Below are 27,398 nucleotides of genomic sequence, written 5' to 3'. Positions count from 1 at the left end.
CTAAAATGATGCAGACTTTAGTTCTGCTTTAAGATAAAACATGTAAACATATAAAAAGGTGCACAGAACGTAACCTGTTGGCTGGTGATAAAAATACAATGTTCAAGAGTACTTGAGTGAAAAATATATTTTTAATTGTATTTTTAATGCTGACAACACTAAAATGTCTGAGTGTGTTAAATGCTTCAGCTTTTGTTTCCATACATAGTTTTCAATGATACATTTATATTGAGGGAGATGTATATACTTTTTATTTATCAAGTTTGTGCTTTGTGTTTGATAGTGCTTGCTGCAAGATAATTTTGATTTACAGACAATCTGCAAATGGTATATTAATGGCCAAAAGTTAAAATGAATCCTTTATTTACAATACAGTTTTATAAATCTGACCTCATGCATGAAATCACTTTAGAGTAAAGCTGCATTAAGTACAGGTTTACTTAACCAATCCACAGGCATCCCAAGGCACTTCCTCACTCTACTCCCTACACCCAAATCTAGGCCAGAGCCCCAAGAAAAATTCGACATTCACATTTGGTTTCCACAACTCAGTGTTCAGTGCCTAAGCAGCCAGTTGTACTGTCACATAAATATCCATAGCCATTTACAGATGCCAGCTTTTAGAACGACAGGGAGCTTAGTCATTCTGCTGGATTTTTTAAATTAATATTAAATAATAGAGTACTAATCGGGAGGAGGGAATCATTTGAGGATTAGTTCTGAGAACTGATTTGGGGACATTTTATTTGGTGGTATTCTCAAGTTATAAGATGTTAGTCGGTTTTTTAGCCCAGCCTTGTGAACCTGCAATTCCCATATCATTTTGAGGTGAACTGACAGGGCTCATCCTTATGGTAAATAACATCAGAATATTATTAGACCCATAATATTTCTATATCATATCTTTTAGGTCATTTCAACTGCTAAAGAGAAATCGAAAGGCATGGTTGAACTAAAAAGCTTGAAGATTCCAGAGGATGCAAAACCTTCTCAAGTAGTAGGCTCAATAATGTCACGTGAAAAGTTTTTATCTAATAAAAAAATACAGTTCCAAATTTCTGAGGAAGAGCCCAACAGCCATTTTGTCATTGACAGTTCCTCAGGAGATTTATACCTCTCCAGACCACTAGATTATGAAACAAGCCCAAACTACCTTTTACTCATTAACATACAGAACCATACCAAGATTCCTCCTCAAAACCATTCTGTCATCCTAAAGATTGATATAGAAGATCAGAATGATCACTATCCTGTCTTTCCTCACCCCATGGTAGTCATTGGCTTTGAAGAGAATGTACCTATAGGAACTGTCTTATATACATTTGAAGCAAAAGATGGAGATGGGAATGTACCAAACAACAAGGTTAAATATTCATTAAAAACAGATGGACCTGGAGAATACCCTTTCTTTATTCACGAATGGGATGGAAGCTTGATCACAGACAAAAAACTGGACAGAGAGGCGGTTGAATCATATGTATTTACAGTAATTGCAACAGATCAGGCCGCTAACATAACACAGCGTCGACGCAGTTCACTGACAGCTCAGATTATCATTCAAGACGTCAATGACAACAGTCCAAATTTCCTATCATCTCCAGCTGCCTTTGTTATGGAGGATGCAGAAATTGGCTCGCTTATACATCATGTAGTAGCTGAAGATCCGGATGAGGGAAGGAATGGAAAAATAGCCTTTTACATCATGGATGGGAATTCAGAGCAAGTTTTCTTGCTGGACCAAACAACAGGTATTGTACTTAATTTTTCAAGGGAGACAATTTTCCTTGGACTCAAATATGACAGTAGATACATTTGCAACTTGGTGGTTGAAAAGGGAAAATGTGTTTCTGGAACAAGTATTTCAGATGATCCATTTTCCCACTTCTAACTGTTCGTGCAGATGCCTGGACCTATTCTTGGCTAAGAAAAGGCTCAACACATCTGGGTTTCGTTTATGTAAAATATTATCATGAAATAATGATAATAAATGGTCTGTGCATGGCAAGGTATAATCACCAATAGCTGACAGTTTATTCTGCTGCTTGTTAACGCTTACTTTATTGTTATGTAGTATGCGAATAGCATTGTCTAATTTTGAATATAGCTGCAGTGGAATGATTGACTGCGACAGACAGCACTTTAAGTTGACCGACACTAACAATGAAAAGTAAGCTGCAAAGGGATGCAGCATTAATCATTCTTAAAACTCTTAGATGTTTACAAAGTTAATTTGTTCAGATACCAACTGCATTTTATTTAGAAGAATGCTAAACAAAACTCCACTGAGGCAGTTTCAGTTTATTTTCACACATAATTATTTAATCTTGTCAATAGCTTCTGGATTATTGCTTTGTTTTTTTGCAATACTGTACATTATCAAGAACCAGCAAGTACATTTAATAAAAGAGAGCGACATGAAGGAATATATTATGTCATTATACATTATAACTTTGAAGATTTCCATAACTCATACAGTAAAAGTGTCAACATTAAAACTAGAGACCAAAAACAATTAGGTATAAAAGTAATATAAAAGTAATGTAATCCTTAAAAAGGATCTCCTCATATATGATCCCTTTTGGTCGGGTAGATTTACCTTTGAAAGGGCAATGTTTTTTGATCCTGCAAAAAATCCAGTAAGTTCATAACTTTCTGTGCAATGTGCCTGTGCTGCACTAAAAACCCATGCAGTGTTATCAGGCCTACCCAATTTACCTCTGTGGACTTAACATTTTCAACCATATTATGGAGATGAAAGGTGGGTTACCTGTTCTTTAGTCCTAAAACACTTCCTGTCCTAGGGTGACAGTGCTGCTCCTCCATAGATACAGTACAGTTAGTAAGCATTTTCATCCTATCCCAGTGTGTTAATGGCAGGATATTTTTTTTTTTTGTACCATTGATACCTTTTTTTTTGCACCACTTGTACCTTTTCTTTGGCAAAAGGCAGGCCATGCAATGCTTGAACTCCAATATAATGCCTGAAGCCACACTTGGGCAAGGACTATGCAATGTAAGGATAGTCTGCTTGCTGATAATAAGTCCTTCTATCAGAAGTTCTTGCTTTTGCTCAGGGAGATTTTTGGATGTATTCACCACGAATGTGCCTTTTCAGACAAATGAGCAACTGTTATGACAAACATTAATAGGTAGTTAGTAGGCTGATTTCTCCATAACTGTAGCTGTTAAATAGACATCTGCTTGTCCATGGCTAGCTTTATATAACAAAGTACAGAGAGGAACAATGAAGATGGTATCAAAGTTTACATTTCAGCAGTGCAGAGTGGACAGAAATGTAAAACACAATTAAAATTTAATTAGTACATGGGACACCTTGCTTTTTTCAAAACTAAAAAAAGGTACACATAGGCTGAATTACCACTAACTGAAAGTTGAAAGGTAAGTAGCCATAGTGACCTAGTACCAATCTGATGCCTTGCTTTTTTTGAGAGATGCAAGATGGTTGCTACTGACAGCCTCCAGTTTCCTTCCAATTTTTGCTTGCTCCAGGTATTTTAAACCAGCTTATGATATTAGGGGTTGTTTAGTTCAGTGATAAAAGCATTTGTAGTGAGCCAATGCTGATCAGAACTGTGGTCTCAAGATTTATCAGCCCACGTTTATGAAACAAATCAAAGTTCAACAGAAACAGTTCCCTACGCAGGGTTTTTTTTACCATCATAAGCAGGTATTAAGAAATAATACCAAGTTACCTGGTTCTCTCTTTAGCAGGGTCCCAACCCTTGGCCTTTGGCTTCTGATCCCCCAGACCACCTTACACAGTACCTCTATGTTTCCAGATGCAGTTCTCTCTCAATTCACTTGGCTCTTTTAGTACCCTGCTGTCTGGACCTACTCCCTAGTCTGGGTTTGAGTCCTTCTGACACCCAGGCTCTCTCACTCCTCCAAGACTTTCAGATTCCCTCAGTCCCCTGGACTCACCTAGTCAGCTCGGCTCTCCCTGTCTCCCTGACTCCAGTAGCCTTCATAATTCTCACAGCCCTATAGACAAGGAATCTCTCCTCCAGCGTGGAGTGCTGTCTTATGAGTGGAACACACCTGTCTCCTAACAGGAGCGGTCCATCATTAAAAGAGCTGTGCACAGCACACTCACAGCCTAATGGTCTCCTGCAAAATCAGGTTACTGGGTCGGGCATTTCTTCCCTCCAATCTCCAGAACCCAATCTGGGAGTACCAAAACCCAGAGAAAGTTAAAAAAAACACATTTTTTTGTTCAGAATCAATACTCCTGAGCCCTAAATTCTGCAAATGTGTAACCCCTATGTTATGTCTACTACCCTTTTCACATTGGCAGGGCCTTACACTATCACACAGCCCCAGAGTGGCATTTCATGTATTGCCTGTCTGCTCTAAACTAGAATTCCAATGAGAATTCAAAGCAGATGCTGATTTGCACTGTTTTTACCACCATACACCCTCAGGGAAATAAAGGTGGCATAAAAGTGGCATTGCCTAATTATTCGCTTTTTGGAAATTTGAAAAAAAAAAGATATGGACATTTGAAAAATCTGGAGAACAAAAGTGGCAAGTCTTGGAAAGAAATGGGGAAGGTTTACATGCAAGTAATTATGTATGTCAATGTTAGAAATACAATTAAAAGTTTTTGACATATGTTTTAGAGTAAATTAATGTACCATTCATTCCCATTTTTTTCCCATTGAACTGTAACGAAGAATAAAATCAGTAACATAATAAAACAGGACATGCTGCACTTACAAAAACACCAAATTCTTAATGTAGCCAGAGCTTGCATACTGGCTAAATGGGAAAACTGTTAACCACCTTTTCCCAGTACTTGGGTTTCCGCAGTTAACGAAACTCAAAAGATAGCTGCCCTTATTGTATTAGATGCCAAGAGGATAAATTCAGAAAAATATTGTTCTACTGTCAGGATTTAAAATTGACTCCTGAATACAAGTCTCTTTACTGAATGCTAAATTCTACATGCATGCCACAGGGCTCTCTCCTCTCTTCTCCTTTTTTTCTATGCTTTCATCCCCACTCTACATACTGTATTCCTCTATCACTGACCCCAACCCTACCCTTGCTCCCCCAAACCCAGAGCTCTAGTCACCTACCTTCTTTCCTTAGTTTAACTTTTACTGTCCCAATCAGTGGCGGCCGTTTCATAAGGGGCGTAGGGGCACCTCCCCCCCAAAGTTCTCAAAGTTAGTTTGCCAAAGAAGAAAGCTACTTTAAGATGTTAAGAAATGTTAGTCATATTATCATTTATTTAAAAATAAATTGTTTTATGTGTCTGCACTGTGAGGGGTGCCAGACTAATGGGTGTCTATTAGGTCTGTAAATTTTTGACAAGCATGTGATTTGAGGCTGAGGCTTCATTTGGATTGTTTTAGGTTGTCCTTGGGTTGTCCTTACCCTTCCACTTTTGATTTTAGCAAAACAATATACGTCGTTGTGTCACTTCCAGTTTCTGGCTTCTAGTCCCGTGGAATGTACGGTGTCCTCTGGTGAGTGCAGACATGGAGGGGTTTGTTTACCCCCCCCAAAAGGTTTTAGCACCAGCCGCCACTGGTCCCAATATCATAAAACCACAATTTCCTATTAGACCAGTGCCCACACCATACTAATCAGAACCAAGCAACAATGATAAGTCAATGTAGTATTTCACTCACAAACATTTTAAAGATGTGCATTTGTATATTTGAAACAGCCACTTAAAGATGTGAAAATGGTGGCTGTGTCTATGTTGTTTGTCACTTAAAAGAGAAGTATGGGTTTTTGTTTTTTTAGATTCAAACTTACCTTGGTGGGTGCATCATCAGACCGATGCTGCATCTGTCCCTCGCCATCTCTGCACTGAGAACAGAGCCACCAAACATCGCCGATGGCTCGGTTCTCACAAATCCCAGAGAGAGGAGCTGCTGACTGTCAGTCAGCGTCTCTCCCCTCTGCTCCTCCATGCTCATTGGAGCGTTGAGCTGTGGAGGGGCTAGGAGCCGCCATCTCAGCGGCTTGCTAAGAGGCTGAGACTGCCATCAGTCAAGGCAGTGACAGCAGTGATGGCAATGACGTCAGTGGAGAGCGGACTTCAGACCGCTCCCCGCTGAATACGGGTCACAGGAGTGCAAAACAAATTGCACTCCTGTGACCCAGAGGAGAAGCCCAGCCTAATGAGCTCAGGCTGGACTTCTCCTTTAAAGAATTTATTAAAGGAATGTAAGTGAACACTGTATTCCTTAGAAGCAGTGCTGGAGCAAGGTTATACGGTGCCCAAACTGCCCCCCCCCCGGGTGTTAAAAAAAGGGGCAATGTCATTTCAAAACAAGAAAATGCTTAAAACAATACACACATTTTAATTATATGCATTTTTAGAGGCACTTAAAGTGCTTTGGAATAATAATGCAGAAAATGTGCTTGTAGAAAGGCCTGTTAACTGTTTTTTCTGTCAGAGCCCGTGTGAACATACTAAGTTTTCAGCTTTGCATTATTTTTGCATAAGGTAGTGCCCAAAAAAAGGGGAATACATTTTTCTTATACTAATAATGGCGGCGATCAGCAGCTTATAGTGGGAATCTATGTTTCCTGTGTGTGCTGCTTTTTACTCTGCAAAGTGCCCTGTATTGATTATCAACACAGAGCTCTGGGCTGTGATTTGACACAGCCGATCAGCAGGTCCCAGCCATGAATCATTGGCTGGGATCTGCTGACAGTCTCCTGCTGTGTCAAATCACAGGGGAGTAGGTGGGTGGGAGCATGCGCCCGACACCCTAAAACAGGCAGCGTCATACGCCTGTAGCTGCCACCTCGTAGCAGTATATGTACTGTGACGGGTTGTCTTTTCAAGTGGTTAAATACCAATGGTATTTGTAATTTGCAGCATGGGGGGGTTAATGTACTGCCACTGCCGGTCCACTGATGCATCAGTGGCTGACCAGTGGCAGTTAATTAACCCCTTTGTGCTGCATTAGTGGCACCAGTGTCAGGGTAATTAACCCCCCCCCCCCATGCTGCATATTACAGAAATTACAAATAGCATTGGTAATTAATGTTCCCTCAGCCTCCTCTCCTGCCCAATCGGATCCAGACAGTTTATTTATGAATCTGCTGCACATTCATAAATGAACTGTCTGTATCCAATAGGGGGCGGGGAGGAGGCTGAGGGGACAATAATTACCAATGCTATTTTTAATTTCTGTAATATGCAGCATGGGGGTGGTGGGGGTTAATGGCATGGCATTTGGCAATCATTAGCAGTGCTTAGTTCTTACTTTTGTGTGATATACACAATTTGTTGGTTCCTCTAGGTTGCAGGCGCAGCTTCGGCAGCAGCTCTCTACGCTCCTCCCATCTCGCCTCCGGCCGTGATTGACGTCACGCTGCCGGGACGGGACTATGAGGCAGCGCCTTCATAGGGGCGGTGAAGCGCTGACAGGAAAGGGCGTGTGCGGTGACTATCTACCTAGGCTTGTGCCGGGTGCAGGAGCGCACTTGGCACATTACAGTAAAAGGTACAGAGACGATTAGCGGCGCCGGCTAGTGTGTACTGTGAAGCACACTGCCGGCACTTCAGCTGCGCCCCCCCCTCCAGAAAATTGTACCGCCCTGGGCATCCGACCCTTCTGCCCCTGCCTTGTACCGGTCCTGCTTAGAAGCTTGACATATAATATAAATCAGAAGCAAAACACAAATGCCTAAGTGTGCCAAATAATCACATGATTTTTCAAATACCAGTTCTACAGTATTGTGTATTAATTTTTTTTATATTGATTGTAATATTTCTGTTATATAATTTATTTATCCAGGTTGGTTAACTTTATCCTCCACAGTAGACCGTGAGATTCGGGAGACTTATATTTTGACCATTCTGGCTACAGATAATGGCACTCCAGTTCTTTCTGCTACACAGATTTTGACAGTTACAGTGGGTGATGTCAATGATAAGCCACCAACATTTAAGCAGGCCATCTATGAAGCTGCAGTTCTTGAAAACCAGGAGCCTGGAATGCATGTAATGAAAGTAGAAGCTGAGGATATGGATACAGGTAACTAAAAAAATCTCATGTATTGTATTGTGTTGTTTACAGTAAATGGTATACAGGTAACTTAAAGTGGATATAAACCCTATTCATGAAATCTGACCTGGGCACATATACAGTATCTGTAGTGTTTACTTATCTCTCTCCAAAGCCCTAAGTCCCATGTCTTTCTGCTGCTCTGTTCCTCTATTATCAGCATGATAACGTCTGACGAGTTCTCCAACACAGGAGATAAAAGCAGCTGGAAATTTGTGTCGGGGAGGGAACTTACAGATAAATAAGCAGAGAGCTGGTCTATTCACAGCACAGCTCTGCAAGTTTCTTCATTCCTCTGCATATGTGGAGGGGGGTGGAGGGTGTGCCTTTCCTCCAATCTGGGTATACACAATATATACCTAGACTCCCCTCCCACTGCTGAAACAGGAAGAAACATTTACAACATGGTATGCACTTTCTAAAGAGTCTAGAAAGCTGCAGACAGAAGATATGCAAGTAAAACTTATTTAGAAAGATTTGTTTAATCTCTGTGTATCATCTGAGGCTGTTCACCTCACTGGGTATAGCAGAGGGTTTACATCCACTTTAAACTTATATAATCTGTTTACTTGAGTGTGAAATAGTAAAGAAAATGAATTGCTTAAGAACTACATGTTTCACCTGTCCATTCACACATGGAGTCCGGCTTGGCTCTGCCCTCCACTCTTTCCTCATTGGCTCACTGACTTTGAATGACAACAGCAGGAGCCAATGGCTTCCTCTGCTGTATGGGCCAATGAGGAAATAGAGACATGGGAGAGCTGCTGGTCTCATGCACATCGCTGGATCGAGATGCAAGGGGGGACAGGGGGGAGGAGCTGCACCCAGAAGGTGTTTTACCCTAATGGATAAAATGCATTAAGGTAAAAAACCTTCTGCCTTTGGAACAAATACTAAATAGTACATATATATATATATATATATATATATATATATATATATATATATATATATATATACTGCATATTTATAATGTGTATTTTGTGGTTTGCCTTAAGTTCCACTTTTAAAATAGATTTTTTGTAAGTTATATTTGAGTCACCTTATGAAAATATGACCTATAGTAGCATTACTCCCCAGCATGTCATTATATTTTAGAAAGGCTTGGTTCACACTAGTGCGACTTCTGATGCAGCTTGAATCGCACAAAATTGCATGACAAGGGAAATCACTTTGTTTTCAATGGGGCCTGTTCTAATCAATGTGACCCAGAATGGTGCAATTTTGGAAAAGGTTCCTGCACTACTTTGGTGCAATTTACAGTGCTACTTGTCCCCAAAGAATATGCCAAGTTGCATGAAAGTCACATCAAAGTCACACCACATAATTGCACTGTAAAATCGCATCAAAGTCACATTGCGGTAGAATGAACCAAGCCTAAATGTCAGAGAGATAGATATTAAGTCTAATTTACTAAAGTAATTGAGAATCTTCACACTAGATTGTTTGAATATTGACTTCAGTCATTCAATCATGTGAAAATAAATTCCTGTTTATTTATTTCATCTGCACATGAATGGATAAATGAAGTGAATATTCACACAATTTGTGTGAAGGTTCTTAACTCCTTGGCAAATCAGCTCCACTGCCCAGTCTTTATAAATATGTATATTGCAGTTACAGAGATTAGATAAATCATATAACACTGACAGGGATGCTTACAATGATCAGCTTTTACTTATTTTTAGCCTTTATACCACAAGGAAAAACACTGTTGTAACTGCTTATAAGGTATTAGCTGGAATTTGGCTTCAAGTTGTTAGGGGTTTAATACTACTTTAAATGATACAGCTCGAATACCTGTATCATAATGAGTTGCTTTGAACTTTAGGCCCTATTCACATCTGGCATTTTGGGATCTTGGTCAGAATCACTGCGACTCTGCCCTTGATCCCAAATTGCACTGCAAGAGTGGAAAAATGCACCATTCGTGCTGGGGTGTCATTCATTTTCAATGGCACATAAACGCTGCGATTTTTGCACATCACGTGAAGCTTGTTACCCCAAAAAGGAGCAAGAGTTTATTTTGGGTGACAGGCTTCGCACAATGCACCTGAATGTGCGTGGTGCATTTTGCCACTATTGCAGTGTGATTTGATATCGTGGGCAGAATCGCAGCGATTCTACCTGAGATCTCAAAACGCCAAATGTGAATGGGACCTTAGAGCCTCTGAAGTCAGTTCTTACATACTAGTTTCAGGCAATGCCAGCACCTGCAGTAAAAATGAAATGTTTCAGCATGACTTTGCTTGATTAGTACCGGTATGCAGTCTGTGCTTTATAAATCTACTGGTTAAATGATTTTTGGCCACATGGGGGCAGTGTTGTCCAGACTTTTATGATTGTATTACATTGTTGTAAGTGCAAGTGTTTAAAGTATTATTCATCAAAACCGATAATCAAGTTTTTTTTTATTTTTTATAAAAGACAACGATACAAAGATTTATAAATGCTGTTTTTTTATCTACATTTGCTACATTTGCATGTATGTACCTCATTAAGAAGATTTATCCAGCTTGCATTTTTGGTATCTTCAACTAAGACCAGTCTTTGTTCCCCTCCCCTTCTGTTTGTGACACTTATCATCACTGACAGTGTCAGTGCTAGCATCTAGCTCAGTGGTGGTAAAAAAAAAAATTAAATAATAATAGGGCTGTATAAAATCAGTTTATTTTCATGCATTGAATTGCATTGAACTGAGTTAGGTAGCCCATTCATGGGCTATAACGCACCTCAACACCTGAATATTTTGATCCTGCTGTATTTTTTTTACTGCTAGGCACACTGAAGAGAAAGAGGGTGTAAAATAAGTCCCATCATTGGTGTCAGTGTCAGTAACAGTAACTCCCAGCATTGATGTCACTGGCTGCAATAGTAACCCCCAACATGGGTGTCTGGATGCAATAATAACCCCCCAGCATTGGTGCCAGTGACTGCAATAATAATCCCCAGCACTGGTGAGTGAAAAAAACAACATAGCATGGGATCACAGTAATAAAATCCACATTGCTGGTCAGTGTTATGCTATTTAAACCCCCTTTTCATTGGTAGTTAGTGGCAATGTTCTTAATCCCCCCTTTAACACGCTTGCTGCATTGATGGTCATAAGCAGTGTTATTTAATACAGTCCACCATTAGTGGTCAGTGGCCAGTGCATTGGTAGTCAGTGGTAGTGATGAGCTGAACACTCCCCGTTTCGGTTTGCACCAGAACATGCAAACAGGCAAAAAGTTCTAGCGAACATGCAAACCTTTGGCCTATCATGGCTCTCCCAGCAGATTGTGCTGTTATTTCGCCAAAGCATGCAGGTCAGGTGCATGCTTTGGCCAATCAGCAGTCATCAATGCACTGCGATCTCGTAGTGCATTATGGGGCGCGCTGCAGCGCTCGAACTTGCCACGAACTCCCTATATGATCGGTTCGTCTGAAGACAAAGGAACATCCGGTGTTCGAGTCAAACTTATGTCCGTTTCGAACATCTGGACCATCCCTAGTCAGTGGCAGTGCTGTTAACCCCTCTACACACACACATCGTAGGTCAGTGACTATAGGAGGACGGTGCCCCAATGTATAGAGACTCATTTACTAAGCTCTGGAGCAACCGACCGTGCAGAGGGCAACTGCAGTCTTTTTGCCTATAGTAAATCAACCCCTGAGTTCTCTGAGCAGCCACTTTCTCATTTTCTTAAATGCCCCCACCACCGGCCTATTATGCAATACGCTAACAATCTGAAGGTGGGTTGGCAGAGGGTAGGTCCAGTGGGCTTGGTTACAGATGCTGCTGGAAGTGGCAGTCAGGAGGAAAGACTAGTGGACAGCACTGATGCTGCTACTGCATAAACTGTCAAAAAACAAAAAAGCAGTGGCCTGTCAGCAAGTGTGACTGAAGGGATTGCTGGAAGTATGCCCAAGGCAGGCCATAGATCAGGCAATTTTCTTTCCCTCCACCATGGGTAGAAGGGAAGAAAATTGCTTGATTCCTCCATCAACAAAATCAGTGTTGATGGGGCAATCCCTCCATCAGCACTATTGTTTTCAGTCGGCGGAGAGTGTGGCAAACCTTCCTTGCCAGCAGAACACAATGATTAGTGTTGCAGGCTATAGCTGGTGGCATTAATTGTTTGGGAAAAACACAACAGGCTGGTTGTACACAAGACAATCAATAAATCAACCTATGTACAACCAGGGTGCCCATACAAGGATCGAAATTTGTCCAGTTCTTGATGAGTATGGCCAGCTTAAAAAAAAAATCAAAATCTAGGCCCTTGTGCGGCTGGGGGAGGGTGATTGGTGATTGGACCTGCTTTTCCCACTATGTCTATGCACAGTAGTAAGTAACATTTGGCAACCATTATTATCACAGCCTGGGACATAACCATTGTGGGACAATTGACTAAAAAGCAGGAATGTTCCAGCAAATCTGGTACGGTTGGCAATTCTAATTTACATTCAGTATTTACCTCAAACTTTACATTTGATTCACCCTGTTTGTTGTTTTTCACAATACACCAGAAATATGTATGCTCACAGATTAAGGTTAATATAATAGCTGTGCATCTATCTGCGGGCAGTTCAATGTTTTCCATATGTGTCCAGTGATAATGTCGACTTTAATATCTGTCCCAGTCTACGGATGTCGTCCAGCTGTACATTAGTAGTAATCTCTTTCTACTTAGATTGTGAGCACAGACGACACACTGAACTTGCCAGAAAAGGTAATTAATGTTAGAAAGATTATGTGGAATGTTATTTATATTTTGCAGGAGTGAATGCTATACTTACTTACTACATTTTGCCAAGCAATGAGCTTTTCAGAATAATACCTGAGACAGGAGAAATTGTTACATCAGCAACATTCGACAGAGAGAAAGAGGACCGTTTTGTCATTAGAGGTATTTGAATTGCTTGTATTGCGTTATGGGTAATGTATAAACATGTTCCTGCAGTACAGCAGACATCAGCACACTGAAATATTTTGTTTTAGAATTTCTGTTTCGTCCGAAACATTCATTTATTTAGCTACTCCCGAAATTCGTTTTTATCTATTTTGTTTCGTTAAAAAAAAATGCATTCATAGGAAAATCCAAATTAATTAAAGTGGAGTTCCACCGGAAAAAAAAAAATTAAAGTCAGCAGCTGCTGACTTTTAAATTAAGGACACTTACCTGCCCAGGGTGCCCACAATGTCCTCACCCAAAGCCGTCCCATCCCTCCGCTCCCGGGTGGAGGCGCCGGCATCTTCAGTAAGGGAATCAGGAAGTAAAGCTTTGCGGCATCACAGCCTGGTTCCCTACTGCGCATGCACGTCCTGGCTGGTCCCTGCTGTCTTCTGGGACCTGTGTGTCTCCTAGAAAACAGCGGGGGGAATGGAGGAGGGGCCGGACATGACAAAGATCGCCGCAGATTCTGAGGAGATCTATCCCTGGAAGTGGGAGCAAATACCTGGATTAGACAGGCATCTGCTTCCCCATCCCCCCTGAAAGGTGCCAAATGTGACAATGGAGGAGAGGAGGAACCGGATAAGCAGAAGTTCCATTTTTGGGTGGAACTCCGCTTTAAGGTCGAATCTGTCAATTGAAGGCTTATGGTGTCTGTCGGATGTTCTCAGAAGATTCGACAAAGCAGCTAAACTGTTCGACACGGCGATCGTACATTTCCGGTTGAATGCTCGTCCCACAAGCTATAGTAGAATTCTAATGTTGTTTGACTAGTAATAATTATAATTATTAATTATTATTACTAGTCAAACAACATTAGAATTCTTCTATAGCCTATGGCAGAGCATTTGACCGTAAATGTCCGCTCGCTGCGATTGTATATTTTTAGCTGCTTCGTCGAATCTTCATGCCGAACGTTATAATACATATTTTTGATCAGCCAATAACATTCATCATCATCATCATTTTACTTCCCCCACCCATTCCAACAGCAATCACTAAAGCCGTGTACACACAGCCGGACTTTTCAACCAAACTTGTCCGTCGGAACAATTCCGTTGAACAATTCGATGATGCGTGGGCTTCATCGGACCTGCAGCGGACCTTTTCTGTTGAAAATGTGACGGACTTTAGATTTAGAACATGTTTCAAATCTTTCCGACGAAATCGAGTCCGGTCGAAAAATCTGTTTGTATGTATGCTAGTCCGATGGACGAAAACTGACGCAAGGGCAGCTATTGGCTACTGGCTATGAACTTCCTTATTCTAGTCCAGTCGTATGTCATCATGCACAAATCCGTCGGACTTTGGTGTGATTGTGTGTAGACAAGTCCGATTCGACAGAAGTCCGTTGAAAAGTCCGACATGATTCAGTCCGTCGAAAGTCTGGTCGTGTGTACACAGCATAACAGTTCTTTTACTATTGTCTCTATAATGTGAATTTTTTTTCTTTATGTCGAATAATCTTGGACTAATAGAGTTAGGTTAGGCACATTCGACTGCAGGTTCAATAGACACAGATCCCTTGTCACCGTCATGTCGAATCTTCTATCCATATCGAACTGTTGTCACAACAATATGAAAATATAATAGATATGAAAATAAAGCATTTTTTTTCGGATTCGGATTCTGCCCATTATCATTTTGTTAAAACAAACACGGAAATCCCCATTCGACAAAAATGCATTTAGACAATAACGAATGCACATGTCTACAGTACAGTACAAAACAGTAAAGGTGTCTGAATAAAAGACGTACTATGTACGTTCAAGTTAGCAAAATTGATACCCCAATTAACTCTTACACCATATCACACAAGTAGGTACATTTACATATAATACTTCTGCTGCATGTTTTTATAAGTATTTCCACATTATATATTACACTTTGTCCTTTACATAAATAATATTAACTTATTTTTTCATTTTAATAACTGCTTATTGAAGTTTCTAGAATGAAATTTAAGGAACAAACTATAGACCAAGAAAAGAGTATGCATCCATCTCATTTCCAGTAGGTACAAAATATACAGTATGGCCAAGCTGAGACATTGGTACCGTGGAGTCACAAAAGCGCAAAATCAAGTATCATGGGCATCATTTAACCACTTAAGGACCAGAAGGATTTGGCCCTTAATGACCAGGCCATTTTTTGCGATACGACACTATGTCACTTTAACTGATAATTGCGTGGTCGTGCTACGCTGTACCCAAACAAAATTGACGTATTTTTTTTCCCCACAAATAGAGCTTTCTTTTGGTGGTATTTGATCACCTCTGCGGTTTTTATTTTTTGTACTATAAACAAAGAGTGACAATTTTGAAAAAAAAAACAATTTATTTTACTTTTTGCTATAATACATATCCCAAAACAATATACCAGTTTAGGCCGATGTATATTCTTCTACATATTTTTGGTAAAAAAAACAATGCAATAGGTGTATATTGATTGTTTGCGCAAAAGTTATCACGTCTACAAACTATGGGATAGATTTAGGGACTTTTTTTTTTATTGTTTCTATTGGTTATGGTGGCGTTCTGTGATTTTTTGTGGGACTACGACATTGCGGCGGACAATTCTGACCCCAAATGACAGTTTTTTAGGGGCCAGTGCTATAAAAATGCACTGATCAATGTAAAAATGACGTTGGCAGGGAAGGGGTTAACACTGGGGGGTGATCAAGGGGTTAACTATAATCCCTAGGTGTGATCTAACTGTATGGGGGATGGGCTGCCTGGACATGACAAAGATCACTGTTCCCGATGACTGGGAACAGTGAATCTCTGCCATGTCATCTGTCAGAACGGGGATTAACCTTCTTTACAAAGGCAGATCCCCATTCTGCCTTTGCAGTAGGCGATCGTGAGTCGCCAGCAGACATCGAGTCTGCCTGACCCACGGGCACGCTCCCGCAGCGTGCAGCGGGTGCGAGAGCATGCTGCCGGCGGCGCGCGGCCGCCCGCAACTGTGCCTGCGCGAGCTAACGTACAATGACAGTGATTCGCGCAGGGGAGCCAACCTGCTGCAGTACAAATGCGGCGGGCAGTCCTTAAGCGGTTAAAAATAAGCAGTGACTTCAACACATATGGGTTAATTTACTATAACTGGAGAGTGCAACATCTGATGTAGCTGTGTCATGGGCAACATTAGCTTCTAACTTCAGCTTGTTCAATTAAGCTTTGACAAATATGCAGAGCTTCGCCAGATTTTGCACTCTCCAGTTTTAGTAAATCAACCCCATAAAATGCATTATCAAAAAAGGTCTTTTAGTTAACCAGTTATCAAAGAGTCCCCTATTCCAGAACAAGGACTTAAGTAGGCAAAGGAAAAAGGGTGATAGGTATTATGAGATACCAGCCAAGTACTGTATGTGCCTTGGAACCATTGGGGTTGATTTACAAAAGGCACATAGACTGAGCACTTTTGCAAGTGCAGTTGCTCCAGAGCTTAGTAAATGAAAGCAAGCTCTGCTGAATTCCATCATCAAATCACGTGCAAGCAGAATTGCTGCCTTTTTTTTTTGCATATGATTGGGTGTTCTTTGTAAAGTGAAGCTTTACTTCATTTATTAAGCTCTAGAGCAACTGCACTTGCAAAAGTGCACAGTCTATTTGCCTTTAGTAAATCAACCCCTTTGTGAACAGGGTTGCCATAAGGATATTGCCGGGAGTAACTAACCTTACTAGAGGCCATCAATAATTCATAGGAGCAATGCATTTGAACTAGGTTTACCAGTTCTAGGATCACAGGGGTGTGAGGAGATTTCCAATGCCTAGCCACACTAAATCTTGCTGCCAACAAAATATGTGTAACAGTATGTTTGCTAGATTAAGGCAGGCCATAGACGGTGCAAAATTCCTGCAACCCGTGGTTGGCGGAAGCCGTCCTCACTGGGAGAAGGCAGTGATTATTGCTAACACCTATAGCAGCCGCTAGCCATAATCGCAAGTAAAATCCAGCAGGCTGCTTGTACCCAATTTGATTGATCAATCAACTCTGTGTAAATTCAGCCTTAAAAGTATTGTAGTAAATGTCATCTTTCCTTTCCAGTTTTCCATCAACTTTAAAAACTTCCTATGCATACAGGATAATACCGTATGCAGTATTTTAGTTGCCTGCATAGTGTGTTATAAGGTAAACTTGTAAAATATCACTAAGTGTATATAAACAGCATAATTAACTGACATACTGATTTCATAGTATGGAGGGCTGCAAACTCTAGAGAGATCTATCATATACCTGTGAGTTTTGTCAGGTTTCTTTCTATTTATTTTTAGCTCCTCATCATTATAGCATATGACATTATTTACATTGTCTTTGACTGCTAGGTTCTGGACCTTACTGCTAATCTATGCCTTTTCTGTAATTCTTCTATCATTAGTATTGGTGACAGATGGTGGAACCCCCTCCTTCTCCAGCTCCACAACAATTGTTTGTACAGTGCTAGATGAAAATGATAATACTCCCGAGCTTTTACTTCCTGAGGCTGAGATCCATGTCCCAGAAAACCAAGCTCCAGGAATAATTCACAATGTGCTGGCTACAGACAAGGATACTGGCAACAATGGCAGAGTGCATTTCCAAATAATTGGTAATAAATAATGCTTTCTAAACTGCCTGCACAGATGTCTAACACGGCATGAAATGTCGATTTTTACCTGTTATGTATTCAGTATTGTTTGGTTTGGGGTTATGAGGTATTTATTTAATAAAGCACCAGTGATTGTTCACTTAGTAATGTAAATGTTCACTTTGCAACTTGAATATTCACTAAATTTAGTAAAAACTATGAATCTGTACATTTCAAAAGCAGTCATGTGATGGCAAAAATTCAGTTTTTTAATTTCCCTTGAACATATTTGGATATTCAAAGTCAGCCTCTAACATTTTAGAGCCCCAATGTGATTTGTTTTTAAGATTACACCTTACATAGCGTATAATTCTAAACAAATAACAGTATATATTTTACATGTGTCTATAGTAATAAAACCTAGGTAAAACTTTTGAAATGGGTATTCGATTTTTTTAATACTCAAGGAAACAAATGCATCAATACATCTTGATTAATATATTTTTATTGAAATTTTCATCATAAAAATTTAAAAAATGTTTTCTAGGGGAAGAAAAGAGATACAATTAACAACATAGGAAAAACTCATAGGTGCCTTAAATATGTTTAGTGATATACCTATGGATCATAACATAGATTACCATAAAATTGTACTTTAAGAGATTAAGCATTGAAAACCATAAGTAAATGTAGAAGATTGCAAAGAAAAGAGAGAGAAAAGGAGAAGAAAGAGGAGAAAAAAGAAAAAAGGGGGAAATAATGATGACATGGGCCTGTCGACAAGATGTCCGATACTAAAAAAAAAAAAAAATATATATATATATATTATATAAATATTTTTTTTTTTAAGTTTTAGGGTCATATATATATATATATATATATATATATATATATATATATATATATATATATATATATATATATGACCCTAAAACTCCTATATATATATATATATATATATATATATAGGAGTTTTAGGGTCAGATGAAGGAATTCTAGAATAATAAGGTTGCAAAGTCAGGGTTTTTCATAAAAGATATCCAGGGAAGCCATATGTCCTGGAAATGGGAATATTGGTCGTGTAGGTGCGCTGATAATTCTTGCATTCTCGTCAATACATCTAACATAGGTATAAGCTTTTAAAATGTGGAATTACCATTGGAAGAAACAAATGCAATAATATATACCTATTGCATTAATTCATACTTATTCAATAGCTGATTTATTAGTAACCTAAATAGAGTAACCTACCATCCAACTCTAAATGTATTCAATATAAACTGCTCATTTACAAAGCACACATAAACTATACTATTGTTTGAAGATCATTTATTACTAAAGCCTACTACACACGGGCGGAAAGTTAAGCAGCATCGGCCGGTTCATTAGAAACCAGCTGACATTCGACCCGTGTGTATGACAGCCAGTCCTACAGAAGGGTCATGACCAAAAAAGGTCTACAGACAGGCTCAATGACCGGAGTGGCGGGGGATGTCCCCCTGTCAGAACACAATAGCACAACAGGGGATATGGTTGTACTAACTTCAGATTGTTAGTGCAGTGGCTCTGACCAGAGCTGTCAGTTTTTTTTCTCGTTCAACCCAGCGGGCTGTATATATATATATATATATATATATATATATATATATATATATATATATATGTCAAAAGGTAACCTACAGGAGTGGAGAGAAGGAAGAATACGTCGTAGGTAGGTGTTCATTTACCTCTGGGCAGAAAGCAGTGCTCAGGTACTGATCACTGTATAGAGGAGGCAATGGTGACTGCTTACTCTTGATTCTGCATTAATAATAACTTATTTAACACATCTGAGAGGTTATCTTTTAAATATCAGGTGCGTTTTAATAGTGGCCAAAAGTGCAAAAGACAATATGGTTGATTTACTAAAACTGGAAAGTGCAAAATATGGTGCAGCTCTGCATAGAAACCAATCATCTTCTAACTTCGGTTGGTTCAATTAAGCTTCAACAATAAAACCTGGAAGCTGGTTTCTTTGCAGAGCTGTACCAGATTTTGCACTCTTCAGTTTTAGTAAATAACCCCTACAGAGACCTTCCAGTGATCATTCCCTCTACTGCATTAGTTGGTAGATGGATAGCTTTGCTATGGAAGTTCCACTCAGGATAGCAGTGAGTGGCAACCCCTAGAAACACAATCTAAAATAAATTGTTGTCCCTGTAGATGGTAGTATCACAACTAAAAAGAACTCATAACTAAAAAGAACTTTCCACTTCAGTTAATGAGATGCTGTTTGGGACCAGAGGACAGTTTACACGTGTTGTTTTTGGCACTTGATGCGTTTTTTTGTGTTTGTATGAAAAAGCTGCTACGTGTCCTCATGCTGAATTTGTATTAAGATACATATTTTATAAGGTGTATCACTTTTGAAGAAAGAGTTACATCTGGTAAAGTAATTTCACAGTAATGGATGAGGACTCCTACATTTACTGTCAGTGCCACCCACCGATTTAAATGAAATGCAGGTTTTAATTCAAACACATGGCAGTCACATGCCAGAGACACTTAAGCATTTGCTGTACAAGCAGAAATTCTTAATATTATTGGAATTAACAATTTTTTCATTGGTGTTCCCATGATGACATATCTTTCCGCTTGTCTGTCTTTTACTGTCAATTTTTGCTTAATGCTTCTTTTACTTTTGAAGGTGGAAACACGGGCGGATATTTTGCCATCAATAACACATCGGGGGAGCTCTGGGCCACACGCAGCTTAGATCGAGAGGATGTCAGCAATTTTACCATCACTGTGGAATGCTATGACCTGGGCAGCCCCCGGAAAAGCACCATAGCCAAACTGCACATTACGGTCTTGGATGAAAATGACAATCCACCTACGTTTTCTAAGAGCCAGTACCGCACATCTGTCAGAGAAGACATAACCATTGGATCAGTGGTTCTTAGCCTTCAGGCATTTGATATAGATGAGGGCTTAAACGGAGAAGTAATGTACTCCTTGATTGATGATACACAAGGTGCTTTCACTATAAACCAAACAACAGGAAACATCGAGACGGCAAAGGCCTTGGACAGAGAATTTAAACATCAATATGTGTTTAGGGCACTAGCAACTGACTGTAGCATATATGGTCAAAAAAGTGCCACTGCCAAAGTTATAATACATATTGATGATGCCAATGATAATGAGCCAATATTTGCAATTAACCCTATGCAGGTCCTTGTTTCTCCCCAACGCTCTATAAATACAACCATCGCTACTGTATATGCAAGTGACCCAGACCTGGGCTTAAATGGAACAGTGGTGTACAGTCTTGTGAAAGCTGATCCACACTTTTACATTAATAGAGAAACAGGAGAAATTAAAGTCATTAAGCTGCTATCCCCTGTCACCTTCACAAATGCAGTTCTCAAAGTGGAGGCTTCAGACCTTGGTACTCCAGCAAAAACATCCACAGGTCTTGTTACAGTTACCCTAGAAGGACTGGAAAGAAATATTTATTTTCTCCAGAGTATATACGAAGCCATAATACTGGAAAACAGTGAACCAGGTATGTTTTCTTTTGAGACCTTAGATAGATGTAATGGGGTTGATTTACTAATGGCAAATAAAGTGTGCTCTCTGCCAGCTCAGTTGCTCCAGAGCTTAATAAGCAAGATAAATCTTCACTTTGCAAAGAAATTAAAAAAAAAAAAAACATAATTTTTGCCTGCACATGATCGGATGATGGAAATCAGCAGGGCTTCTGCTTACTTGCAGAGTGCAACTGCACTTTACAAAGTGCACAATCTATTTGCCTTTAGTAAATCAACTCCAATGAGTACTGTAATTTATTTCTCCCTACACCACAACACCGCTCTTAAATACTATTTATGGATTTGTTTTATAGGTTAGGAATGTGCTAATATTATACTAAATTCTTAAATATAATTCTAACCAAAACTGCTAATTTCATTTTCTGTTGATGCCTGTTGGTTGAATCCCCCACCTCTCCCTGAGCTATCCAGCTATGACATTAGAGTGATTGCTCCTCTGTCATATAGCCTGAAATGTTTTTGTGTGCTTTATTCTATTCTTCAAAATCTGTTGTTGCAAATTCATTAAAAACTCTTTGCTAGCCATGGAAGTAAGGAGAGAATGCAGGTAAGAATTTTAGACTTAAAATAATTAATAATTTGCAATGTGTGAATTAGGAAGTACACAGAAACAAGTGGAAGTGAACATGGTGGGGTCTTTAATAATATAATTGTTTAATGTCAAAAGAGCATCAGGCCTTGTGGCTGTAAGATTCACAGTAATATAGGTATGGCTAATTATTCTGTGACCTGAATTTTCCATTTAAGAATTAAAACTTCCATCCATCAAATATATAGGTAGAGATCGTGCTTTATATCTATGATGAACAACCACAGAAGTCTCAGTCTGTGAATGTGCACTCTGAGTGTGGCAAATAAAAGGAGATTAATGCTGTATAACTTTATACATCAGTTATTTAACATTACCACTTTTTTTATACACATATCAACCTTTAATCATATTTTCCTTTCTGTGCATAGGAATCTTCTGTACTATAAATATTAACTTTGGTTTTTATATTGGTTAGTAAACTTAGAGGTGGCTTTTTATATCCACCTGTATATCGTGCATATCTTCTGTCTTTACTACATTATTTTTTAATGCAGGTTCATCAGTTGTGACCGTAGAAGCCAAACGCCAAAATCCAAATGGAGATGCCATATTTTACAGCCTTATCAGCGGTGACAAAGGAACCTTCATGATAAACTCTGAAACAGGTATTTTATTATATTTACAGTGATAAATTTACATTGTGGGTAACAACAAAAATAAAAGCATAAAATACTTTTTTTTTAATCCTTTAGTAAGTGCTAAAGATTTATCAGTTTAGCTCCATTGTAAAAGGAGATATTTGGTATCTTAGCTTCAAAACTTGTTTACTCTGTATTTTGCTAAATCATGATGGGCTAATCGAAGTGATGTCAGTTTTACCTTTTAACATTCCTTTGGCAGAGTAACCAGCATAGGCATGTGCAGAGGGTGTGCCAGGTGTATCGGGGCACACCCTAATCACCCCATGCAGCGCAGATTACCTTTGCTGATATTTCACCAAAGCCCCCTCCAACGGGGCTCCTAAAAATTTTTTAAAAAATAATTAAAAATTTAATTGTAAAAAATAATACAAAAATAAAATCATAAAAATAAAAAACTACTGAAACCATCCACTGCCCCAGTGACACCAATCTATGCCCTACTAACAACATCTACTGCTCTACTGACACTGTCTATGTTTTAATACATTTTAAAAAGTTTTTTACATTTATTTATAGAGTGTGTATATACTATATGTATGTATGTATATGTGTGTGTGCATATATATATATATATATATATATATATATACACACACACACACATATTTGGGCTTTGGGGTGCACATTAGGGATGAGCCCCATCGGGTGTTTGCCAAATAACTAACAATTTGGGGTGTTCGCGGCAAATTCGAAAGCTGCGGAACACCCTTTAAAAGTCTATGGGAGAAATCAAAAGTGCTAATTTTAACGGCTTATATGTATGGTATTGTCATAAAAAGTGTTTGGGGACCTGGGTCCTGCCCCAGGGGACATGTATCAATGCAAAAAAAGGTTTTAAAAAGGCCGTTTTTTCAGGAGCAGTGATTTTAATAATACTTAAAGTAAAACAATAAAAGTGAAATATTCCTTTAAATTTCGTACCTGGGGGTGTCTATAGTATGCCTGTCCCTGCACAAAATGACACTACTAGTGGCTATAATGAATTGTCAGGTCCCGGCAATACAGATAAAAGTCATTGAAAAAAACGGCATGGGATCCCCCCCAGTCCATTACCAGGCCCTTTGGGTCTGGTATGAATATTAAGGGGAACCTCGAACCAAAATTTAAAAAAAAAATTGTGGGGGGGTCCCTCCAAATTCCATACCAGGCCCTTCAGGTCTGGTATGGATATTAAGGGGAACCCTGTGCCAATTTAAAAAAAAAAATGGCGTAGGGGTCCCCCTCAAAATCCATACCAGACCCTTAAGGTCTGGTATGGATTTTAAGGGGAACCCCACGCCAAAATTTTAAAAAAATGGCATGGGGGTCTCCTCAAAAATCCATAACATAATCCCCTCAAAAAACCATAACAGACCCAACCTGGCAGGCCGCAGGAAAAGAGGGGGGACGAGAGAGCACCCCCCCTCCTGAATTGTACCAGGCCACATTCCCTCAACATGGGGAAGGTGCTTTGGGGTAGCCCCCCAAGGCACCTTGTCCCAATGTTGATGGGGACAAGGGCCTCATCCCCACAACCCTTGCCCGGTGGTTATGGGGGGGGTCTGCGGGCGGGGGGCTTATCGGAATCTGGAATGTCAAAATGTTAAAAAAAACCACAAGATACACCTTGGGACAAGTCCTTTATTAAAATATTAAAAAAATTAAAATGTCCCACGAAGTCCATTCATCTTCTTCTTTGGCTCCGCTGACAGACCAAAAAAAAAACCCGCCACCGATCCGCCTCCGTGGGAGTTTCCCGCCGTCTGATGCGTCCTCGCAGGTGACAGTTCTTATATAACTGAGGGCGGGGCCAAACGGTGACATACCCGGGTGACCCTGCCCCACTCTGACGCACAGGGACTTCCCCATGGCTTTCACAGGGCATCAGAGGGGGCAGGCCACCCGGTTACATCACCGAGTGGCCCCGCCCTCAGTTATAATAAGAATTGTCACCTGCGAAGACATGTCAGACGGCGGGAGCCTCCCATGGAGGCGGATCGATGGCAAGTTTTTTTTTTTTTTTTCAGTCTGTCGGTGAAGCCATAGAAGAAGATGAATGGACTTCATGGGACATTTTTATTTTTTGTCCCAAGGTGTGTCTTGTGTTTTTTTAACATTTTGACACTTTTTTTGTGAAATGGTATGGGTACAATGTACCCATTACCATTTCAAATGGGGGGGATATTGGGGTCCCCTCGTTGGGGGTCCCCCTCAAAATCCATACCAGACCCTTCAGGTCTGGTATGGATTTTGAGGGGGACCCCTACGCCATTTTTTATAAAAAAAATTGGCGCAGGGTTCCCCTTAATATCCATACCAGACCTGAAGGGCCTGGTATGGAATTTGGGGGGACCCCCATGCAAAAATTTGGCGCAGGGTTCCCCTTAATATACATACCGGACCCAAAGGGCCTGGTAATGGACTAGGGGGATCCCATGCCATTTTTTTCAATGACTTTTATCTGTATTGCAGGGACCCGACAATTCATTATCGCCGCTAGTAGTTTTAAATTACTTTTTTTCCTTTAGAAATGTCATTTTGTGCAGGGACTGTTCTAAACACGGGAAAAATGTGCCACTTTACAGGCAAACTATAGACACCCCCCAGGTACGAAATTTAAAGGAATATTTCACTTTTACTGTTTCACTTTAAGCATTATTAACATCACTGCTCCCGAAAAAAATGTCAGTTTTTAAAACTTTTTTTTGCATTGATTCATGTTCCCTGGGGCAGGACTCACGTCCCCACTTTTTATGACAATAACTTGCATATTAACCCTTAAAATTATCACTTTTGGTTTTTCACGTTCGTGTCCCATAGACTTTAACAGTGTTTGCGCATTCAAACAAATTTTTTGTCTGTTCGCATGTTCTGCTGTGAACTGAACCAGGGTGGGTTCGGCTCATCCCTAGTGCACACCCTAATAGGCTGCGCACACCTATGGCAACCAGCCTGTAATTGTTTGGTAAATCCACCCCACTGGGGCTGTTTTACAGCTTCAATGTTGCTCAAAAGTTTTTCACACACATAGAATTTACTAAAGGAAAAAGGGCCGTTCGCCTAGTTCAGTAAATAAGGTGATTAGGCGTTCATGTCAATCATCTACAAACAAAAGTCCTGTTTTTGAAATTCCCTTTGTATTCAAAGTGAGATTTAAGAAGCCGTGGGTTAACCCAATCAGCAGATGTTTCCTATAGTTGAATTACATTCATTTATTTATTTCAGGTACTTATATAGCGCCGTCAATTTACACAGGGCTTTACATATACAATGTAGATTCACAACAGGCCCTGCCCTCAAGGAGCTTACAATCTAAGGTTCCTAACTCACATTCATACATACACATACTAGGGAACATTTTGGCAGGAACCAATTAACCTACCAGCATGTCTTCCATTAAGAGAATGGTCCACGGGCCAAGTTAGAACTCTCTGTCTTGCCCCACAATGACCAGTTTAATAGCATAGTCCTCAGATATTGGGATGGGGGAAGGGGAAGGGGAGATTGGAATGGGTAATGTGAGCTTCCACCGGTACTAGCCCAAAGAAATGCTGGGGCCTGTACTCAATCCTTGACCTGTTGAAGTACTGTTGCTGTAACCATGGTTAGGTACTAAAAAACAAGGGGAAGGGGGGAAGCCCTATAGATAGGCTGAAGCAGGAGTTACTCTAGGCAACAGGATTGACATAGGATTGTTTCTTTAAAAATTAAGCTTTATTTGGAATACCCAATATAAAACTCACATAATAATGTAGCATATATTCCTCATGAATTATTAACAATTATTGGCCATAGACATACACAAGACAGACAAGACTAACATGTTAAAGGAAGTGGAGCTAGCCCAGTCCGGGCGTTATTGCTTTGTACCACTGGGACCTTGCAAATTAGACTATTGGTTGGTGATACGATTGTATCATACAAATTATTAGGGTCAGCTGTGGTTCAGAGCAATATAGGGGTGGAGTGAGAGAGAGAGAGGAGGAGCGCGCAAGTTGTTAACTAGATGTAATAATATTGCACTTGATGGGCTGCTTATGTTTATAAAGAAAGGAGCAGAGTTACTTCAGGCGATCAAGAGTGATTCCGGAAAAACAGTATTTCATATCCAGGAGTAATCAATCCAGTGATTTAAGCCTTGAAGAGGATACTATAATTATTCATCACATGGCATTTATTCACAGAATAAATCATGTTCATCAATCACACTGATCCCCAGTTGGCCCAGGTATTTATTGTTGAGAGAAAACAGTCCAATAATCAAGGCAATGTCATCGCTGCATGTATATGCTAGAGATCGCTGTCAGACTATGAATGATTAAGTCAATGATTACAGGTAACTTTGTCCTTATTGCAGTATCCACACTTTTCTAATGAGCTAGCTGCTACTGACAGACAATACAAATGTATGTGCTGGCAAGTACCCTGTGAGTTAGTACTTTACCGTACTTAGCCATCTTCGCCTGGAACTGCACTGCTTGTTCCGCCGCTATCCTCAGGTCGGCAGGGAGTTCAGTCCCATATTGCTTCCGCATTGATTGCAGTGCGTCTTAGGTGAAGCGACGATCCATGCAGGGTAATAACGGCATAATTAGCTGCTGCACTCTTTAGTTGTTCATCCAGATCCTATGGATGGTATGGGGAATCCCCGATTAGCACGCCGATCAACCGCTCCTGATTTGTGCTCCACTGTCTCACGTCCGCCTCCTTGCCCGTGGTGTCCACAGACTGGGCTGCATTGTGACGTCAACGCGTTTCGCCGTGCAGATGGCGTAGCTTCTTCTCGGACTGGGCTAGCTCCACTTCCTTTAACATGTTAGTCTTGTCTGTCTTGTGTATGTCTATGGCCAATAATTGTTAATAATTCATGAGGAATATATGCTACATTATTATGTGAATTTTATATTGGGTATTCCAAATAAAGCTTAATTTTTTAAAGAAACAATCCTATGTCAATCCTGTTGCCTAGAGTAACTCCTGCTTCAGCCCATCTATAGGGCTTCCCCCCTTCCCCTTGTTTTTTAATAGC

At 40.0% G+C, this 27,398-nt stretch overlaps 1 protein-coding gene across 1 annotated transcript in view; it reads left to right on the top strand.

The window, feature by feature from the left end:
- DCHS2 (dachsous cadherin-related 2) overlaps positions 1–27,398 on the top strand; it is a 409,001-nt gene that overhangs the window by 328,515 nt on the left and 53,088 nt on the right. Inside the window, exons 9-14 of the mRNA XM_073605397.1 lie at positions 911–1,748; positions 7,788–8,027; positions 12,821–12,949; positions 17,376–17,585; positions 20,251–21,111; positions 22,244–22,354. Of these exons, the coding sequence (XP_073461498.1) occupies positions 911–1,748; positions 7,788–8,027; positions 12,821–12,949; positions 17,376–17,585; positions 20,251–21,111; positions 22,244–22,354 (2,389 nt within the window). The remainder of the gene's footprint in view (positions 1–910; positions 1,749–7,787; positions 8,028–12,820; positions 12,950–17,375; positions 17,586–20,250; positions 21,112–22,243; positions 22,355–27,398) is intronic.

The sequence above is a fragment of the Aquarana catesbeiana genome, linkage group LG01 (assembly GCF_042186555.1).
Source record: "Aquarana catesbeiana isolate 2022-GZ linkage group LG01, ASM4218655v1, whole genome shotgun sequence".
Lineage (NCBI taxonomy): Eukaryota > Metazoa > Chordata > Amphibia > Anura > Ranidae > Aquarana > Aquarana catesbeiana.
Note: the sequence above shows the minus strand (reverse complement) of the source record. Positions and strands in the feature narration are given on the sequence as shown.